We start from the raw sequence: 20376 nt of genomic DNA, 5'->3' as shown, positions 1-20376 counted from the left end.
TTTTTTAGAAAATGCATTAAATCAATGACAAAGTTTGGCTCCAATTATTAATAAGAAGATGATACTTGTTATTGTCATGTGCATTGCACATGACCATTTATTATTTAACTCAACTTTTTTATTTATTTTTTTTATACAAGATAGAAATTTTACTCTAGACTAATTTAAGTATATATGTGTGTGAAACTCCCTTCTGGAGACTTGAATCCTGACCCTTGCCCCCTACACCCCACAAGCACTTATACTTGTGGAGTGATCATTGCACCAAGGGCGTGTGGTGGTATTATTTAACCCAACTAAGTAAGTGAGTCATGTGCATTATCGGGACATGTCATCTTCCTATCTTATTGATAGTGGAATCATAAAAATATCAATTTCATGTCAATTAATAGTAAGCTATTGCCCTAAGTTCAAATCTAGCTTATTCTAAAAATAAAAATAAAAATAAAAAAGTTTTCAAATCTAGCAAATATAAGTAAAAGATTGGATTGTTGAATGATTAAATCGTAATCCCTGCATGTTGAAGTGTAACTGCCATTTGGTTCAGCTTCTTCTTTTGTAAAACTAACCATTTATAGTGAATGTTGGTAACTTTTGTCAACAAACTATTATTGATATCCAATTTTGGGCATGATTAGAAAGCAGATGAGGGAATGCCAGCCTACGTGGCCACTGCTGGATGTTGGTCGACGGGCGTGCAATCTGGTGGAGGAGTTTTTTGAAGCGCAGAACAGAACAAGGAAACCGGACATCATTCCTCCCCCAGTCAAGTGGAAACCACCTCCGGAGCCTGTTTACAAGGCAAACTTTGATGCGGCCCTGTTTGAGCAGTTGGGTCTAGCTGGGTTGGGTGTGGTGCTTCGGGATTCAGGTGGTCATATTATCGCAGCCTTAAGTGAGAAGATTAAACTTCCCCAAACGGTGGAGCTGGCGGAAGCCTTAGCAGCCAGGCGGGCGGTCCTCTTTGCAACTGAACTGAGCATTTTCAAGGTCATGGTTGAGGGAGATTGTTTGCGTGTTATTCAGGCCTTGAATGAACAGGGCAGCTGCCTTACTATGTTTGGTCACGTGGTAGAGGAGACTCGCCGATTGGGTTCGTGTTTAGAGCTTTGTAGTTTTCATCATGTAAAAAGGGAAGGTAATAAGTTAGCCCATTCCCTTGCCCGTAGAGCAGTTTTATCTGCAGATGTGGATGTTTGGGTGGAAGAACTACCCGAGGACCTGGATGCTGTATTCCAGGGTGATTGTGCGGTGTAATTTTTTCAAGAGTCCTTTTCTATTTAATAAAGCCTCTCTTACCTTTTTCTCAAAAAAAAAAAAAAAAGCTATGTGACTACTTAACTAAAAAATACACTTCCTTTTAGGGGTATACAAAAAACCGATGAACCGAAATAACCGACTCTAGCCGGTTTAATTTTTAAAACCTAGCATCTTATATATAACTTGTAACCCTAGCCGCCCCTCATCCAATTTTCTCTCCCTCTCACAAACACATACCCTGCGTCTCTTCGTTCTTCTTTTGGATGTCTATCACACTTATCAAACATGCTGTCGTGTTGTCAATAGTTTTATCATGATCTAGCATGCAATTTATCTGATTATGTGTCCTTCGATCTTAAACTATAATTCTCTTCAGGTAGTAGTATCTACTATGAGTCACCTTGGTTTTTCACTCTTTGACATCTCTATCAAAAGTACTGCAGCTATCACAGCCAGGTGGACTGGCTTAAGAAACATTTCTTCTGGTGCATTGTCTTTAAGGTGTTGTTTTTCTAATTGTCCTAGCTCATCAGCAGATTTAAACCCTTTTCCATTTCTACCGCTTGGGCCTCCAGAAATCCCTCATTCAACAGTTACTGCGATTCCAAGTCTAGTTGATGCCCAAGACCAGGGGCGGAGCCACCTTATACTGTGGGGGGGCCATGGCCCCCCCAAAAATGTTCAAATTTTTTTTTTATAGTTGGTAAAAAATAGGCCCTAAAGAATTTTTTTCAGATTTGGCCCCTTCAAATGAAACCATTGGCCCCCTCAAGTCTCCTTGATTCATTCAAATTTATTCAATTATTTTGACCTTTTGTTAGTCTTTCTCCATCTCTCCTCCCCCAACACGTCATCAAACAAGCCCAACTTGTATAATTTTTACTATTGGGCTGTAGCTTCCTTTATAAAACGTTATTACTTCACCTTTTCAATTTGTATATTCCATCTACCTCATCACTCACAGTGAAAGTGTTCCTTAATCTCTCTAGTCCTCCATTTCTTCTTCTCCTCATCATTTCTATTTTACATCAAACTCTATTCATTTTTATCTAAGTTCAATTTCAATTTCTATTTATTTATATTATGGTTGATATTTTTTTTTTCTCCTTATTTATTAATCCAATTGATAGTCTAATTCATTATTTATATTTAGTATTTCATACTAACATACTAAGACAACCATATTTAAGTAAGCTTTGGTATGACAAACACATCTACTACTAGATTAGATGCATAAATCTTCATAGTCCAATATATGGTACCACTAATTTTATTTGAAAAATCTCATACACATGCCAAAACTAACAATTTTGTCTGTGTTTGACAAATTTGTCCAGTAATGAGTGGGTCATACACAAATACATAGATACACACACATATCTCTTGTTAATCAATATGATCATTTAGTCTTGGCTGGCCCCCCCAAAGGAAAATTTCTAGCTCCGCCCCTGCCCAAGACTTTTTCTTTGATGAAAACCGGGTTTCACTGGAAGTTGAAGCCGATCCATGTTTTCAATTTTATAAAGAGTTTAGAGAAATGAAATCATTAGCTGGTCTTATGCACTCTTTGGAGATGTCTTGGTACCACTGTCCGCTTACCACCCTCAAACTCATATGCCTTTTGAGGAACACTAATTATTTGAGAAATCAAAGAAGAGAGGAGTTCTATTTTGCAGCTATTTGGCTCCACCATTACCACCCTAAAACGCTAGCATGCAATTTGAAGACTTTTGCCAAATTTGCGTGTTTGAAAGACTTGCTGGAAATCCTCTTACGGATTGTCAATGGCAGCACCATGAAACTTGAAACTTATGACATAATCTACAGCAGGGAAGAACTTATAAGGAGAGAGCGAAAGCTTAGAAGAAAGGCTGTGAAATATAAGACGAATACTGAGCAAGAGAAGGCTACAGAGAGAAATGACAAAATAAATAGGATGGCGAAAAACGCCATTGAGAGGTACAAGTATGATCCAAAGTACCGTTTCTTATATGATCGGATTTCTGATCTCTTTGTTGAGCTACTTAAGGCTGACCTTGAGCACTTGAATTCTGGGTGGATAGAAAAAATTAGTTTGGCTTCAAAATGGTGCCCTTCTCTTTACTCTTCTTATGATCGTTCAACTTTATTTTGTGAGAGTGTTGCTCGGAGGCTTTTCCCATATGATTCTTGTCCTGAATACAAAGGGATTGATGAGGATCACTACGTTTACAGAGTCCGAAATCGATTACAGAAAGAAGTTCTTGTCCCACTTCGCAAAGCCCTGGAGTTACCAGAAATTTATATGAGTGCCAATCAATGGAACTTGCTTCGATATGATCGAATCTCGTCTATTGCGTTGAGAAATTACAGGCAGGCATTCTTTAAACATGATCGTGAAAGGTATTTGCAGTACCTTCAAAATGTGCAGGGCCCTGAAATGCCGAAAACCACAGCCAAGGATGAAGTAATGAGGGAGAATTTTGAAAGGAATGGGCATGTGATGCCAGAAACTTTGCATTGGGACGTTAGTAACCATGGACCGCCTCCGCTAGTTCCAGCTGTGGTCTCACTTGAGGGTGGTCTAACACACATAAGTAGTCTCTCAAAGAAAAGTTTCAGAGTTTCATTGGAGGGAGATGGAACCCTGAATTTGAGGGCTATGATGGAATCGGAGATTAGCAGTGTAGATGACTCAGAACTTTTAGTGTACGATTGATTGATTGATTTATTTATTTTTTAATTCTCTGTTTAGCTAGACAGTGTTGTTTATGTTAGCAGTGTAGGTAAATTTATTTTAACTGTGTTCTATGGATTATGTCTAATGCATTATTATCTTGTCTAAACTTGTGTAGTTTTAAGATATCAAGAAATTGCATTGGAGGCATGCAGACAGTTTCAAAATTAACTTTTAGTTTAACTTTAAGAACTTGAAAAGTTTTGAGGGAGTCAATTAGATAGCATATCTCATGATATTTTGATTTTTTTTTTTTTTTTTAAGATCATAAGATAACATGATAATCAAGTTCCAAAAGAATTACTAAACCAAAAGCTATCCCTTGTCTTTGAAGCTTTGTGTAGCAAGTTGCCTTGTTTCTTTGAAAATCATTGGATGGACAGCATGAAAAATAGCTTTAGTCTCTTGAGACTGAAGTATTCTGATATCATAGACCAGAGTCTCAACCTTCCATTTTCTTCATTCTCTGTTGTACTTTAATTCTATTTCTTTGTCTCCAACTAATATGTCAGCAGACCTGAAGCTCAACTGTCTTGCTTTCATTAGGACTTTTCTGATTGCATGCCATCTAACAGCTTGTTTTCCTCGTAAACTTATGTAATGACACCTAGCAAATACTCTTACCCCCAATCTTGACTTTGCCACAAACGCTATTACCTTAGTTTTCTTCCATTTGCCTTGTTAAAATCATCCAGCTACAACCTTGACTTTCTGTTTCAGACATATAGGGCCAGTTTGGATTAAGGGGGAGTGAGTAGAGTTGACCGGAGATTAGCCAACTCCATTTTACTCCCTCTCCCTCCCCCTCAATCCAAACTGGCCAATCAAGTTTGGATTTGCACTGCTGCTTTCGTCTCCCATAAGCTCTTTACTAGCATACCTGCGAATTATTTATTTTTTATTTTTTTGGATAAGTAACATAAAAAATTTCATTAAAAGAACACAGCCCAGTACATAGGAAATTTTAGAAGAGATTAGCACTGTTTTAGCACATATAGGCTTTCCTTAAAATGAAACCTGGTTTCCATGCTTCCATATGCACGAAAGAGTTGTTGCAATAATGATAATTGCACTGTCGTCATTTGGTCCTTAAGGTTGCTCTACTGCATGTAACAAGGTTTCCAACCTTTAGTTTATGAAATCTATCTAACCGTAGAGACTTGTCCTTTAAGTCAGATCGGATGCAAGCAAAACTGCCCTTGCCAAATTACAGTGAAACATTAAATGATTGATGTCTTCATCATCCTCATTGCACAATACATGGGTTTTTTGTTTATGTTTTGTTTTGTTGTTTTTTTTATAAACAAATTCTACGAGTAGGAGGGGCATTATGTCCCAATTTCCACAAGAAGATCACCACAGCTTATTCTTGTGTTTGGCTTAGCTTATATTCTGGTACTTTGTTTGCTTAAATCCATTTTCTTCCTCACCTTTAAGCAAATGAACTACAAAACCATATCGTAGCTAAACGTAATATTCTCCATTTAGAGATCTACACAGTTTAGTGTATCAGGATGGTTCAAATTAAGCTCCATAAATTCACAGGCTCCCTTTTCGTATCCCATTTTTCATAATGCCACCACAAAATTTTTCTATATATTGAAAGCTCCCTTCCTTTTTTTTCCCAGTTTAGGAATTAGGAATGTTTCTCTTATTCAAGATTATTCAGTGGAATCTATGTGAATTTGCTTAGTTTTTTATCTGGAAATACATACTTTGGTTCATATTTGCAAAATTGAGTTCAAGTTGAAACTTTTTTTGCATCTTGACGTTCTTATTTAATATTTAAGGTAAATTTCATTAAGATACCATAAGGTTTGGGTTAATACTAACCAGGTCCTAGATATTTCAAAATTGACCAATTTGGTCTTTAAAAACAACTTAATCCCTAACCTCGTTAGCCCTCTATTACTCATTTTTCTTGTTCTCTCTCTCTCTCTCTCTCTCTCTCTCTCTCCAATTCGATCCACTCTCCTCTCTCTGACTCGCCCTTTTATTGTCTCTTTCTTCTCTCAAGCAATAGAAGTGGTGTGGCTTGTTATGGGTTTTTGAGTGTTTTTATTTTTTATATATTTGGGTTTTGTGGCTAGTGGTGGTGGGTTCTGATCTGGGGTGGATTTGCAGTGAGGGTGGTTATGGGTTCTGATGTGGTGGTGGTGGGTTTGCCATGAGTTTTTTTAGATTTTTTGGGTTTGAGTTTTATTGTTGTGGGGTTGGTTGTGTTTTGTGGTTGGTGGGGTGGTTTTCGGTGGTGGGGATGGGTTCCAATCTGGGGTGGATTTGTAGTGGGGGTGGTTGTGGGTTCCGATGTGGTGGTGGGTTTGCTATGGTTTTTTGGATTTGGGTTTTGTTGTTGTGGTTTTGGCTGAGTTTTGTTGGTGGTGATGGCTTTCGGTGGTAGTGATGGGTTCCAATATGGTTTGCATTTGCAGTGGGGTTAGTGGTTGGTTTGCTATGGGTTTTTGTTGGAGGATTTGGTGGGTAAAATTGGGTTGTTAGTTGGTTGTGGTGGTGGTTGAGAGAGAGAGAGAGAGAGAGAGAGAGAAGAGAAGAGAAGAGGAACACAAGAGGAGAGAGTCACAGAAAGAAGAGAGAGAAACAAATGGAGGGTTAAAGATGTTCAGAGACCAAGTTGTATTTAGGGATCAATTTGGTCAATTTTAAAATGTGTTGGATCTAGTTAGCATTAGTTCAAACCTTAAGATATGTAAGTAGAAGTTACCCAATTTTTAAAATTTATCACCATTTATATAGTTAAAGTTGTTAGTGAGACTCTACTTATTCACTAATCACGATTTGGGTTGCAAACAGATGAGAAGTTTCTACAAGAAAATAGGTCATTCGTTTTCAAAAAAAAAGAAAAGAAAAGAAAATAGTTTATTCCATTTTGAGTTCAGCACTTTGGGCTAGTGATGGGTTGGCTATCTGTTGAGCTAGGCCCCTAGGCCTCATGTATTCGGAATTCAATTTCAGAGTAGATGCAAATGCTATTGTATTTACAAAAGGAGACCGGTCAGAGTTATGGCATGTGAGCATGTCTATAATCACTATGTAGATGTTTTGGTAAATAATGAATTATATTGAAAATGATTCTTTTTAATGACTGTAGATACACTTGATAAATACCAAAATTATTTTGATTACTGAACCACTTGAAAGTTAAAAGTTTAACAGAGTTTCACTAAGAGTAAATCAAATGGAAATTATTTTAGTACTTTGTAATAAATGGCCATTTTGAGGAGATAAAACATACCATTTTAGCACTATTTCAACATTCTAGATGTATAAAGTAAACAAAGAAGACTTTCAAAACAAAAAAAAACAAAAAAAAAAAGTAAACAAAGAAGATATGGGTGTTAACCTTATGCACTAGGGAAACTTACTTGAAATGATTAAATACGAGATCTTCACATGTCTTTGTAGTTTATGTCGAGACTCGAACTCTTTGCTAATCTAACAAAATTTCATGTTTAGTCAAAGTTATCTACATAATTTTTCACCTTATATAACATTTCTATCTTTCATACTCTACAATCCTATTAGTGTTTGTAACTCTAAGAATTTATTGTCATGCCGATTGGGTCTCAACAATGTTTTTGACAAATAAGTAAAACCCACCAAAAAATTGTGAGAAAGAAATACCTGGCATTTTATGCTAGCTCCACATGTTTAGTTTCATAAAATCCTTATGGATCTGCAAATTAAAATATTTATGAATCTCAATAAATCAAATGATGAAAAAAAATGGATTAAAAAAAACAGAGCTTGGAACAAATCTAAGATTCAAAACTTAAATTTGCTTATATTATGAATTTAATTAATTAATTAATTATATATATATATATATTGGATAATAAAACTTTTGGTTTTAGTTAAAATAGAATTTAAGTTGAAATAGATTTTTATATCTTTTAAAATTTAGCTAATAGGGTTTATTCTTTCTTTAAGGTACAACTATATTCTTTATCTAAAAGAATGTTCTCTTGGATTTAGTTTCCCGGCTTAATTCTATTCAAAAATATCTCTTAGTTACCATCGCACACTCTTAATGCAATGGTATGTGATGATCACTCCACAAGTATAATTGCTTGTGAGGTGCGAGGGGCAAGAGCCGAGGTTCAAGTCTCCAAGAGGGAGACTTATATACATATATATTTAGATTAGGTTAGAGTAGAATTCTTATATTGTGTGTGTGTGTGTGTATATATATATCTTAGTTGCCGAACTTGAATTTTTTTTTTTTTTTTTTTTTTTTTTTTTGGGGATAAAAATCGTGTATTCCAAAAAATGAAAATTGGAAATTATTCATGTAAAGTGAAGAAAAAAAAAACTGATATCAACATTAAATTTTCGTGTCTATTCAAAGATAAATAGATGAAAAGTTGATAAGAAAAATTAAAAAAATTTGGTCTATACAAAGATTATTAGAGAAAAAGTTGATAAGAACAATTATAAGATGCTTTTGTGTCTATCCAAGGACAAATATAGGAAAAGATGATAAGAACAATTAAGAATTTGTGTTTATTTAAAAAAATTGATTTTAAATTGCTGTAATTTACTACAACCACTTAGCGCAACTAGTATTATGCTAGTATTATGCCTGTGCGATGCACGCCTTAATAAAAAACAAATCATATGTAAATTAAATGCCTTGATAAAAAATCATATATAAATTAAAATATATATTTTGATGTTAAATATAGATTATAAAAAATGAAAAATTATTTAAATTAGAATTGAATGTAAAAAAGGGGTTTATTTATGAAATACTCTATTAATTAAGTAGTGAGAAACTTGAAACTCTAAATTAATTATTCTAATACATAATATATGTAGTGTGTTTGAATAAAATATATTGTACATCATTAGATAACCACCACAACATGTGCATATTTCTCTCTCTCTCTCTCTCTCTCTCTCTCTCTCTCTCTCTCTCTCTATATATATATATATATATATATATGAGAATTATTTATCAAAAGAGAATAACTCATGATTTAGAAAGCAGGCCAACATATGAATTTACCTTTCTTAAAAGAGTTTAAAAATTTGTCCTTCCAAATTCATAAAATACAAGTTCTAGGCTTCTAGCTCATAATAAGAGTAAGACAACACAAAGTATAGAAATCAAAAGGTCCTATAAACAATATAAGACGCAATATATATGTATACACGTACCAAAGACATACAATCATAGAAAATAACATTTATAGATTTACCTAAAAGCTCTGTGGGAGGGTTTCATAGTCTCAGTCCCCAATTAGCAGATATTGTCCGCTTTTGGCTCGATTTGTTTGTGGCCTTCACGATTTTGCTCAATCCCACATCGGGGAGAGATGCCTCCCACATGTGCCTTATAAGCTTGAGCCCAAGACACATGTGTATCACTTCTAAGCTCAACTTTTATTATATAGTATAGTATATGATATATATATATATATATTACTTTTACGTGGGTTGAATGTTTATAATTTTGATGTAATATATGATATTTTCTTAAATTAAATAGACTTTAATTTAATGAGCTCTCTATTAGGGAGGGATAGGGCTAAAAGATGAGATCTTCATCCTGCTCTATATGGTTTTGTCTTACCCTATCTCCACTCCATCCCCGTATGATGACGAAAACTTATTTGCTCCATTCTTGCCCCTTGGAGCCCCACAAGGCCCCTCCTTGCTTTGTAAAATTCTATTTCGTGTTAATTTTCCTCAGAACTATTACAGGTTTTTTTTTTAATAAAACTTGTTTCATTACCTTGTAATTTTTTTAAAAAAATAAAATTTATCCTATCAAATATACTTGAAATTACAACAAAATTTATTTCATCAAATCAAAGTAATTTTTTTTAATAACTAAATAATTTTACCCATCTATTAACAAGACAATTCACAATTCACAAAAATCTTAATATCCATGCATTTAAAAAATAAGTTAGTATTGAGCCAATTCCTTCGCCCAAGGATGATGCATCATAACTCTACAGATTCAAATTCATGAATTGACAGAGAACACTATTCATTCAAACTTCTATATTAGTCTGCATAAGCCTAAATGAACGAGAAAACAGAGAAACTAACTCGTACTGAATATTAATCTTAAATGAATTTGAAACAAGATGTTTCATGGTAAATTTGACACGCTGAAAAAGTGACACTCAAGGATGTAATTGGAATTAATTAATCTGGTAGTGGTAGCCTTTTTTTATTTTTTGACATCGGGTAGAATTGATTTCTTTATTTTTTTTAGTTTTGTTGTCCGAAATAATTGATATTCGGATGTTCAATATGCTGTAGGAAGAAACTCCTCAAGGAAGTTTAACAATTTCAAAGCAGCAGAGATGAAAATTCCTACATTCCAGCATCACAAGGAATAAAAGCCACCTGTTAGGCTAGAAAACTTGGGTATGCATACAACTGAACATGCACTAAACAATTTCTAGCTTTGTGCTTAATCTCCCTCACACATTTCACCATGTCCAGTAGGAAAAGGTTAAACAGAGGAGCTCTTCAAAGTTCAAACCCCTTAAAACAGAGAACTGCTATTTATCAGAATACTGCAAAAATTGTATGTGAAAACAAGAAGGTTCAGTTTCAAAATAATCATAACTCGGTGCTCCAGATGAAGTAATGCTAGATTGCTTTATATTTTTTTGATGAACAGATTGCTTTATATTATACTATATTAATTTAAAGACAAACATATGATTATCTACAAACATATGATTATCTAATGCAATTGCATCAAAACAGAAGCTAAACGAAAATAATAATAAAAACAAACATGATCCTAATAAATCAGATTTTACTTATAAAAAAAAAAAAAAATCATCAAATTCCCATTAGTTTAACCATTGATTCAACTCATCTTACTAGTGGTTTTTGGTTGAACACCCCCCTAACTTGGAAACTTTCCCTATCTCACTCTCCCTATATCTCTCATTTCATCGTAGAAACCTAAAGTCGATCAATAAAACACGGCCAGGAAAACTGCCAAAACCTATGCTGCCAATGTAAGGTAGTTCCGCCATCCATTGAGGCAATCCCTCGATCTCAAGCCTCTTAAAAATTCCTGTCTTTTTATGATAATAGAGTAACGACACCTTCGGCTCATTAGATTCCAATAAGACCTCACCGGTGTTAGTGTTGATGGCTTGAAAAGCAGATTTACGATTCAATTCAAAAGGAAAATTAAAAGTCTGCTTAACCCACTTGTGATTGTGGTAGTCCTCCAATATCCAAAGATCTATCTTGTCATAATAGTTCTGCTGAATACACAAGCGTCCACAAGACACAGAAAGAGATCCACGGATGGGTTCACCTTTATCATCAGCTGGCAGAGGAATGAGTTTAAAACTCTCCTCCTGGGGATCAAAAGCCATTATATTTCTTTTATACGGTTTAGGATTCCAATACAAATCGAGACACGGTTTAGGACTCTTAGTGTCATACAAACCGACATTCCAATGCATTGCGCCATTAACAGAAACACTAGTTATATCAGGGAAAGCAAGACTGTTTCTATTGATATCATAGAAAGCAAGTGTATCCCAATGATCATCACCTGGTATTTGAGGCTGTATAGGTCTCCAATTATTATTGACATCATTGCCATTGCCATCGCCATCGCCGAACGAGTAAATGCTACATGGCACCCTTTCCCTCTGCTTCAGAGCCCAGAAGTGGAGGTTTGAGTCAAATTCAAGATCGATGTTGAGGACCTTGAATTGGTTGGACAAATTATCAGCAAAGCTGAAACCGGTTAACCTGCTGGAAGTGTGATGTTGAGGTGGAAGAGTGAAAAAGTGGCCGGTGCTGGGATTCAAGATCACTATATCGTTACGATCGCGAAAGCATAACAATCCGTTGACGAGTTGAGGGATACTAAATCTGTTACACAGGCTGGTATCTCTTTTTAAAGGGACTGTGGCGACGAGAGTTGCAGGTCCTACGTTGCCTCCTTCATGGATCTCTGCAGAATACAAAAATTGCTCTCTTTCTTTTTCTTTTTCTTTTTTGGCCAGTATCAGGATTCGGCCATTGAGGTTGTTGGGACAATAACATTTTTCAGTACTAGCAGGAGTACTACTTACACCATGATCATGATCATGATGCTGGCTGCTGGGGAAGGAACTGTTGTGCCGGATTAGATATGGGAGGGAGGTAGCAGTAGCAGTAGCGGCTGTGGTGGTGGTGGTGGTGGTGTTCAACTTCAACAAAGCCCTACTACATCTCCAACCTAAGAAAAGAGGGATCATTCCTTTCCTCTCTGCGGCGAAGGAAAATAAGTTGTAGATTGTTTAGGGTTTTTTCCTTTTAACTAGCTGAAACACTTTCTTGGGGAAATTCTTGGTGTTGCCTCTTAACCCGTTTATGCAAAATAAAATAAAATAAAAGATTGAAAAAGACGAGACTCATGTGCTGTGAAGGGGAAATTTTTTTTTCCTATTTTTTAAACAAGACAAAATAGCTTATGTATTGAGTCAGAGTGTTGACAGATTGAGTGTCAGTCATGAAGTTTGCTACGCAAGTCAAAAAATATTTAGTAGAGTTGATGACCCGATGACATGACATTATAAGTTTGCCAGCTAGATTTATTTTTCTGAGATTCTGAATGCGTCAAAAGATTTGAGTAGAATTACTTCTTCCGAAGTAAAATATTTTTATTAAGGTAAAATACACAGCCACGCGGTGAGTATAGAGCAAATTATTCTTTCACCTTTTACTAAAATAAAATATTTTATTGATTTTTATTTTATAGTATTTGGTTGCTTCAAGGAAATTGTTTTCAAGTGTTTGCTAATTGCTACAATGTAAAATATAAACGCTATAAAACCAAAGCCAGTAACCCATAAAAAAAAAAAAACAATCAAGATTTCCCACAATCACTCATGAAAAACAACCCACCCACACCTTATATCAAGCCACCATCACCCTGCCATTGAGCACTTGCAGGAATGGTACTAAAAAGCTATTTTTAGCACCACTAAAAAGCTATTTGAAGCTGCAACAACGAAACTATACTTAAAAATTTTGGCTTCTCAACTACAGTGCACAACTAAAGATAGTTGTGTACTATAGGCCAAAGGTTAAAAAAAATAATAAAATAAAATAAAATTGTGTTCACACTACTGATTTGAATATTTGTGGTGTTTTTTTTTTTTTTTTTTTATAGTAGGACGTATTATTTTATTTTAGTAGTATATTATTTTATTGTGATGTTTATATTATTTTATTGTGTTAAAAGCTAAAATAGATTTACTGATGCAGCATGTGAGTAGGTAAAATAGATAAAATAACTTTTTGTAGTGCCAAATAACTAAAAATATAGCTCCACTGCTATGGATGCTAACTTTTTAGCTTTTAGGAACATACCCACCATCCACAAGTTAGATTTTAAGTTATTATTTCCATAATTCCCTCTTGCAAGTAAAACTTTGAATTTCATGTTATTACTTATAGGGCTTAACTTTAAAGTTATTATTTCCATAATTCCCTTCAGCAAGTAAAACTTTGAATTTCATGTTATTACTTATTACTTATTAGGGCTTACTTTAAAAGGGAAGTCTAGTCATACCACTAGCTTGTACAATTGCTTAAAAGAGTGTGTTGTGTGTAATATAAGTCGATCCACACTCCTTTAAAAGTTACAATGATTTTTTTAGTGAAGTTTGTAATGTGCCTCTGTGTTAAAACCTCTCTCCCTCTTTCTTGTGTGTATGCTCTAAAAAATACATTTGCATTTTGGAGAGGCTGTTGGAGCTAGTTTTTGTGGGCTTGCTCTCCATTTGGAGAGTGAAATATGTTTAAAGAGCTTGCTAGATATAGAGAAATTATAAGGTTTTCATGGTGGATAAGTGATGTGGTCTATTATTCCAGTAAAAGACTCTCACTTGTTTAAAATTGTAGAGTTTTAAATAAAAACTGAATACTAACTCAGCAATTTTAAATAGGTGAGAGTCTTTTACTGGAATGGTGGACAAATGACGTGGTCCACCATGAGCACTGTAAAATTTCTCCTAGATATGCTCCCAGGGTTTAGGTTGGCAGGTTGTGTAAGGTTGAATTTAATCAACCATCTTGTTGGCTTTATTCCATGCCAAATTTGCTTGTATTTCAACATTTAATAACCCTGTATTTAGGTGGGTTTTGTTGTAAGGGTAGTGAGTGAGATAGAGTGATTGAATTCTCAAAAGTGTGCAAAAAAACAGAGTCTCGCGGCTGGATCTCGCGGGTGACTCGCGGCTGCAAGCCGTCAGATGCAGCACACATGCCAAGCATGCCAGAAGGTGAACAGTCATGCTAGCTGGAGCACTACAGGACAAAATAGGACAACTGGCCATACGGTTATCTCGCGATTGGATCTCGCGACTCAGTCAAGTCACGAGGCCAAGCCGCGAGCCACCCCTGTTTTGAAAAACCTGACGTTTCACATTCTCTTCTCACCCCAGTATAAATACCCCTTATACCCACAAATGAAAGAGAGCTTCCAGAGAGAATTTTGAGAGAGAAACCCTAGAGTAAAACAAGATTGATTCATCTACAATCTTTACATAAGAGTCTCTTCATATTCCTCAACTCTCTTCCTCTCCATTGTCAAACCCTTGAGAGGCATTTTACCAAAACTTATTCTCACCATATTCATTACTGTGAGAGGGCTGTTTGGTGTTCTAGGAAATAGTTAGGAAGGAACCAACCTACATTGGTTGATACTATGGTCAAGTAACGGAATCCGGGAAGTTAGAAAAGAAAAAGGTTCGGCACAACCTCGTTGGAGCAAGAAACTTGGAGGGCTTAGGTGCATTGGGTAGATTAGGCTTGGAGGGTCTATTGCTGTCCATATATCCCAACTACATTTTCTAGTGGATTGTTTACCGCTTGGAGGGCGGCGGAGAGGTTTTACGCCGAGAGCTTCGATTTCCTCTTCGATAATACATCTCGTGTTGTCTTTGTGTTTGCATCTTCCTTCCATTTTATCTATGCCTTTTATTATCTGCTGTGGGTTGTGATTTTAATTTGGCTTAGATTGTTTTACCAATTCTGTTTTATAGTTTTTGTTCATTTTCCGCACACTAGTTGTTTGATATAAAGCTTGAATTGGTTAATTTGTAAATTGGGGGTCTAAACGTTCAAGGGTGTTTTTACACTGATTGAACTTTCAGGTTGAATGCACACTTTTATATAAGAGGAGATATAATATACCTTGTGCACCGAACAACTTAATGTCTCTTGGTCTCATCTTGCAAGTTTATACTTTACACTCCTATAATATGACTTTTACTGGAATGGTGAACAAATAATGTGGTCAACCATGAACACTATAAAATTTCTCCTAAATATGCTCCCAGGGTTTAGGTTGGCGGGTTGAATGCACACTTTTATATAAGAGGAGATATAATACACTTTGTGCACCGAATAACTTAATGTCTCTTTGTCTCATCTTGCAAGTTTACACTTTACACTCCTATAATATGATGATTCTTGTGCTAGATATTGAATCCCATTGTTAGGTAAATGTGGAGCTTTGGCAAAAACTTTAAAGGAAATTTTTTTTCTTTGGTAAAATGGGATTTATTGAAGGGAAGCCCCAAGAGTAATCCGCAAAAGAAAAAACAGACTATTTGGCATTTGAACGTTCCTGGTAAAGTCAAAATTTTGGCTTGTTGTGCGTGTAGAAATTCTTTACCTTCAGAGACAAACTTTGTTCGAGGCCGGGTTATCACCAATGATAAGCGTGATATTTGCCAAACTCACCAGGAGGTAGGGGTGTCAATGTTCGACCTAACCCGCAAACACGACACGAACCCAACACGAGTTTTTTTCAGGTTAGGGTTGGGCCTTAATGGGTTTGGGTCATAAACGGATTGACCCGAAAGCGACACGATAAAAAAAGTGTCATAAGCGGGTCAACCCGCGTAACCCGCAATAGACACGTTTGACACGCTAATTTATTTGTGTCAACCCAAAATGACCCATTTAACACAACCCGTTTAACTCGTATAACAAATAAATATTTATTTTATTTTAGATTTGTCAAATACCTTTTATATCCAACATATATTTTAAATTTAAAAAGAAAAGTGAGTAATTTTAAAAATTTACAAGGGATATAATTGGAAATTGAAACTTTACAAACCCTAGAACTACTAATACATTTTTTTTTTTTTTGGCATAGAACTTGCACAAATGAAATTGGATGAGCTTGTGGAAGATGTTATGAATTTGGATATTAACAAAGAATCTATGGATGGTAATTGTGGTCATAGTCAGGATTAGTCTACTGTTTGCTCAAATTCTTTCAATATTGATACTTAGCATTTGGCGAGTTCCAAAGATATTATATTTTTGTTGAGCTATGTTATTTTATTTTTGTTAAACTTTGTTATTTTGAATTTGGGTTGAAGTGTATGCACTTCTTTTGGAGTGTAAAAAACTTATTTCTAGATGAATGTTATATTTTTGTTGAACTATATTATTTTGAATGTGGGTTGAAGACTTGAAGTGTATGCACTGCTTTTTGGGATGTAAAAAAAATTATTTCTAAATGGATGTTATATTTAATATTATGTAGGTTGAAATAAGTTGTGTTACATTCGTGTCAACCCAACACTACTTGTTTATTAAGCGTGTCAAATGGGTTGGGTCAGGTCAACCCGCTTTATTAACAGGTCGGGTTAGGATTGAAGGATCATGACATGATTATTAAATGGGTCGGGTTAGGGTTGAGTCATTTAGTCGAATACCCCTACCTCGATACGACACGAACCCGACACGCTAATCCGAATTGACACCCCTACTAGGAGGATGTCATCCATGCTCTCTAGCTATGTCCAAAACTCAAGAACTGTGGCACCTAGTCCCACTCTGGAACCACAAGAACGGCTTGCACAGAATTCTGAAGTTATCAATGTAAACCCGCAGCAGAATCCATGTGCCCAACTATTAATGTTAAACGTTGGAACTTGAAATGCAGTTGACAAATTTCCCTTTCCTAGAGTTAGTGAAAGTATCTAGCATTTTTTTCCAATGCAGTTCAGCAACTTCATGACCATTAACGTATTGAAAAAGGTTTAAAATCTCATGTGGAAGCAAATCCTTGGCAGTGGTTTTTGGCATTTCTCAGGTGGAAGATTATTGACTTTAGATATCTGTTTTGTTGATGAATTCTAGTTGTAGATTTCTTGATTATTTTTTTCCCTTGTTCTCCAAGATAATATGCGACTCCTAGTGCTTGGTTTTACTGCTAAGCTGTGTATACGTGCATATGTGCATATCCTCACGTTTCGAACTATTTGAGTTTGATTCTTGGATAGTATTTCTGGCTAACACTTGCTTATCTTCTCATATCAGCATCCTCAACAAGCACTATTTCTTGGTTGCACGTCATCATTAGTTGACGAAGCAAGAAATAATGTACCTCCTCAACCATGAAGGTGTTGTTGCTCAATTGATCAAGTGAACATGAACAAGAATAATGTTACCTATAAAATTATTAGATGACTTTGTTAGATGTACATCTAAATTAACTTTCAAGTCATGTAGGAACTAAAACTTTTATATGGGAATACAAGGGATATATATTAGTTATATTGTTTCTACTGGAGTGTGGTGATTTTGGGGTTGAAGGCAGCATTAAAATAGAGGCCTGTAACTTGAAGAATTTTGGCTTATTTTCACTCTACACAAACAAATTTTCTTAAAGAAAAATAAAACAAGGTTTTTTGCTTCGCAATAATTATAGTGTAAAGTTTTATGTATTAAATGGTGTAGTTAGATAATAATGCCAAGAGTCACCCAGTGATAAAGAAAGCAGGACATTATCCATCTCAGTGAGAATGGACTCGTCCTCAAAGTGCTCTCTCCCAGTCCAACTTGCTAACCAAAATCAACTACTTCTTACCACTCCAGATTCGACTCCCCCATTGTCATCAACCTCCACACACTCATCAACATCAAAATGTGCCAAGCCATGTGAATATGGTGGAGTTTGAGGCATGGTTGATTTGTGATGCTGTTGACGGTGACATACAATGGGTTTGAGGCATGTGAATGTAGAGAGTGGAAGGAGTTTGATTGAGTCTTGCAATAAGGAAAAGAATGCCTCTTTTAGGTGGGATTTGACATTTGTAGGCGAAATTTTACCTCTACAAATCCTGCTCCAAATTCCGCCTCTTAATTATGAGTTTAGTAAGCCAAACGAATAAGTTCCAGCTAAAAGTAATGCATCCAAAGCAAAGTGTCATGATATTTTACTGACAACATTAACGAACTAGAGATAGCTAAACTAGTTTTAAGTTATACTAAATCAAAACAAGAACTCATCTCGAAAAACACAATAACTACGCGCTTTACATTATTCTACTCTTTGCTGCCCTCTTGCAAATCTAGATTTTGACCTTCACTTAGCCCCCATAAACAGAAATGGTTCTGATAATTCGAGTACCACTCGAATAAACCCATTCAGGCAAGCCAGTGATATCAATTTTCTTGAAACTTTGTCCCTCCATATCATAGAATAGCACCCACGCAGTAGCACTCACATCCAAGGAGAGCGGCTTTAGCAATATCTCGCCCGTAGGGATGGTCCCAATGGGAATAGGTTGACCTTGCTTCCTCCATCTAAATGGAAAGCATATACTCTCCTTAACCCACACATGATTGTTGTAATCCTTTAGAATCCACAGCTCCAATGTGAAATGATGCTGGGTAGCGTTGTCAGAGATCAAAGCCAAGCACCCGCCAAGCTCAAATAGCCGTTCAAATTGGAAACGGAACGAGTCGAAGTTCAAATCTTTATAGTCATGGGGAAGTGGAATTAGTCTAAATTTCTCATCTTTAAGATCAAAAGCCACAATGGAATCTCCATATCTGGTTAACCAATGTATTGCACCATTGACACAAACACTTTCCCCACCATTAACATACTTTTTTGGATCAAAAGGCAGCACAGGGTTTATCCTTCTCCAAGACCCCGAACCTGAACCGTCGCTGTCCAGTGTCAAAACCGTGAACACCATATTAATAACTTTAGGGATCGACCGTGGAATAGGTTCAGTCCATTTAACACGGAGGACTTTGTGGTGTTTGGTCGAAGGGTCGAAGCCAAAATGGGTCCTAACATTCCAAGTAGTTGTGGTTGCAGCAAGGAGTGGGGTATCAAGGGGAAGAGTGAGAGTTTGTTGGGGGGTGGGGTTATAGGTGAGAATAGGAGTGTGATCATAATGGGGATAGTCAGCGTGGTGAAGGAGAAAAAAAGGGTTGAGATATTGAGAAGAGGTGAGACCGAAGGGATGGGAAGGGAGTGTGAAAAGTGGAGTGAGGGAGCCAAGAGAGAGTTTTGGTGGGTGGAATATTGGGATGGAGAAGAAGTGTTGGTTAGATGTCTCTGTGTTAAAAGCCGAAATGAGGAGATGGGTGTGATCGGATGTGGATGTGCATAGTTCACGAAGGTGCAAAGATCGGCAATAGCTTCTGAAACGCATCAAGGACATGGCTGGGGAAGGAACTGTTGTGCCGGATTAGATTTAGGAGGGAGGTTGCAGTAGCAGTAGCAGCTGTGGTGGTGGTACCCCTCCTTTCCTCTGTCCGGCGAAGGAAAATAAGTTGTAGACTGTTTAGGGTTTTTTCCTTTTAACTTGGCCAAAATTGGGAATTGAGCTCATTTTTCAAACAACATAATTATAGTTAAGGTTTCAAAACTATATTTTTTACTCGTCTTAAATCTAAAAAAAGTAGATTTAGGGCTTATAAATCGAGTTTTTGGGACTCGATTTTCATGGATTGATCACGTCTGATGTGGTATTTTTTCCACGTAACGCCTACCTGGAAATTGAGTCTTTCTAACCTAAAAAAATTTTAAAAAATTCTAAGTCTCATGTACAAGACAAAATACCCAAAAACAAATTTAAGAAATCTCAAACACATCAATCCCAATCCTAGAGACTCAAATCAGAGGGAGAGAAGGAGCTCAGAGGGAGAGAAAGAACTCACCTCACCAGCGCGGCTTGGGTCGTGCATGGTGGTCTAAAGCCGATCTGAAGCCACCCACTCCAATCTCGATCTTCTTTTTCTTTTTCTTTTCCTCTGAGTTCTTCTTTGATGTTCTGGTGGTTCCTCTCTGATTTGTTCTTATTTATAAGGGTTATAAATCGAGTCTTAGAGACTCGATTTCTATATGATAGCCATGTAGAAAAATATGTCACATCGGACATAATTAGAGCATGAAAATCGAGTTTTTCATACTCGATTTATAGGCCAAAATCGAGTCTTATAGACTCGAGATCCTAGTAAATAATATAGTTTAGGAACCGGAATTACTAACTATATAGTTGGAAAATTATGGTTAAATTCTCATTTTCGCCTTTTAACTTGCTGAAACACTTTCTTGGGAAATTCTTGGTGGT

At 36.0% G+C, this 20376-nt stretch overlaps 3 protein-coding genes across 4 annotated transcripts; 1 reads left to right on the top strand and 2 right to left on the bottom strand.

Annotated features, from left to right (window-relative positions):
- Positions 1-2797: 2797 nt before the first annotated feature.
- LOC115981298 lies at positions 2798-3958 on the top strand. Its single transcript, XM_031103456.1, has one exon. The coding sequence runs from the start codon at positions 2798-2800 to the stop codon at positions 3956-3958; it is 1161 nt and encodes a 386-aa protein (XP_030959316.1).
- Positions 3959-7618: 3660 nt separating this feature from the next.
- On the bottom strand, positions 7619-12319 carry LOC115982906 (F-box protein At5g65850-like). 2 transcript variants are annotated; one of them, XM_031105660.1, is made up of 2 exons: positions 11538-12319; positions 7619-7670 (listed from the first exon to the last, which is right to left on the bottom strand). In XM_031105660.1, exons 1-2 carry the CDS (start codon positions 12229-12231, stop codon positions 7663-7665), a joined length of 702 nt encoding a protein of 233 aa, XP_030961520.1. In that variant the 5' UTR covers positions 12232-12319; the 3' UTR covers positions 7619-7662. The 2 variants fall into 2 exon arrangements, with proteins under 2 accessions (XP_030961520.1, XP_030961519.1); XM_031105659.1 differs by lacking the exon at positions 7619-7670 and having other exon boundaries at positions 10815-12319.
- Positions 12320-18375: 6056 nt separating this feature from the next.
- Positions 18376-18990, bottom strand: LOC115981297 (F-box/LRR-repeat protein At2g40920-like). Its single transcript, XM_031103455.1, has one exon. The coding sequence runs from the start codon at positions 18988-18990 to the stop codon at positions 18376-18378; it is 615 nt and encodes a 204-aa protein (XP_030959315.1).
- Between the last annotated feature and the right edge of the window lie 1386 nt (positions 18991-20376).

The sequence above is a fragment of the Quercus lobata genome, chromosome 3 (genome assembly GCF_001633185.2).
Source record: "Quercus lobata isolate SW786 chromosome 3, ValleyOak3.0 Primary Assembly, whole genome shotgun sequence".
Lineage (NCBI taxonomy): Eukaryota > Viridiplantae > Streptophyta > Magnoliopsida > Fagales > Fagaceae > Quercus > Quercus lobata.
The sequence above is the reverse complement of the archived record's forward strand: the minus strand, read 5'-3'. Positions and strand labels throughout refer to the sequence as shown.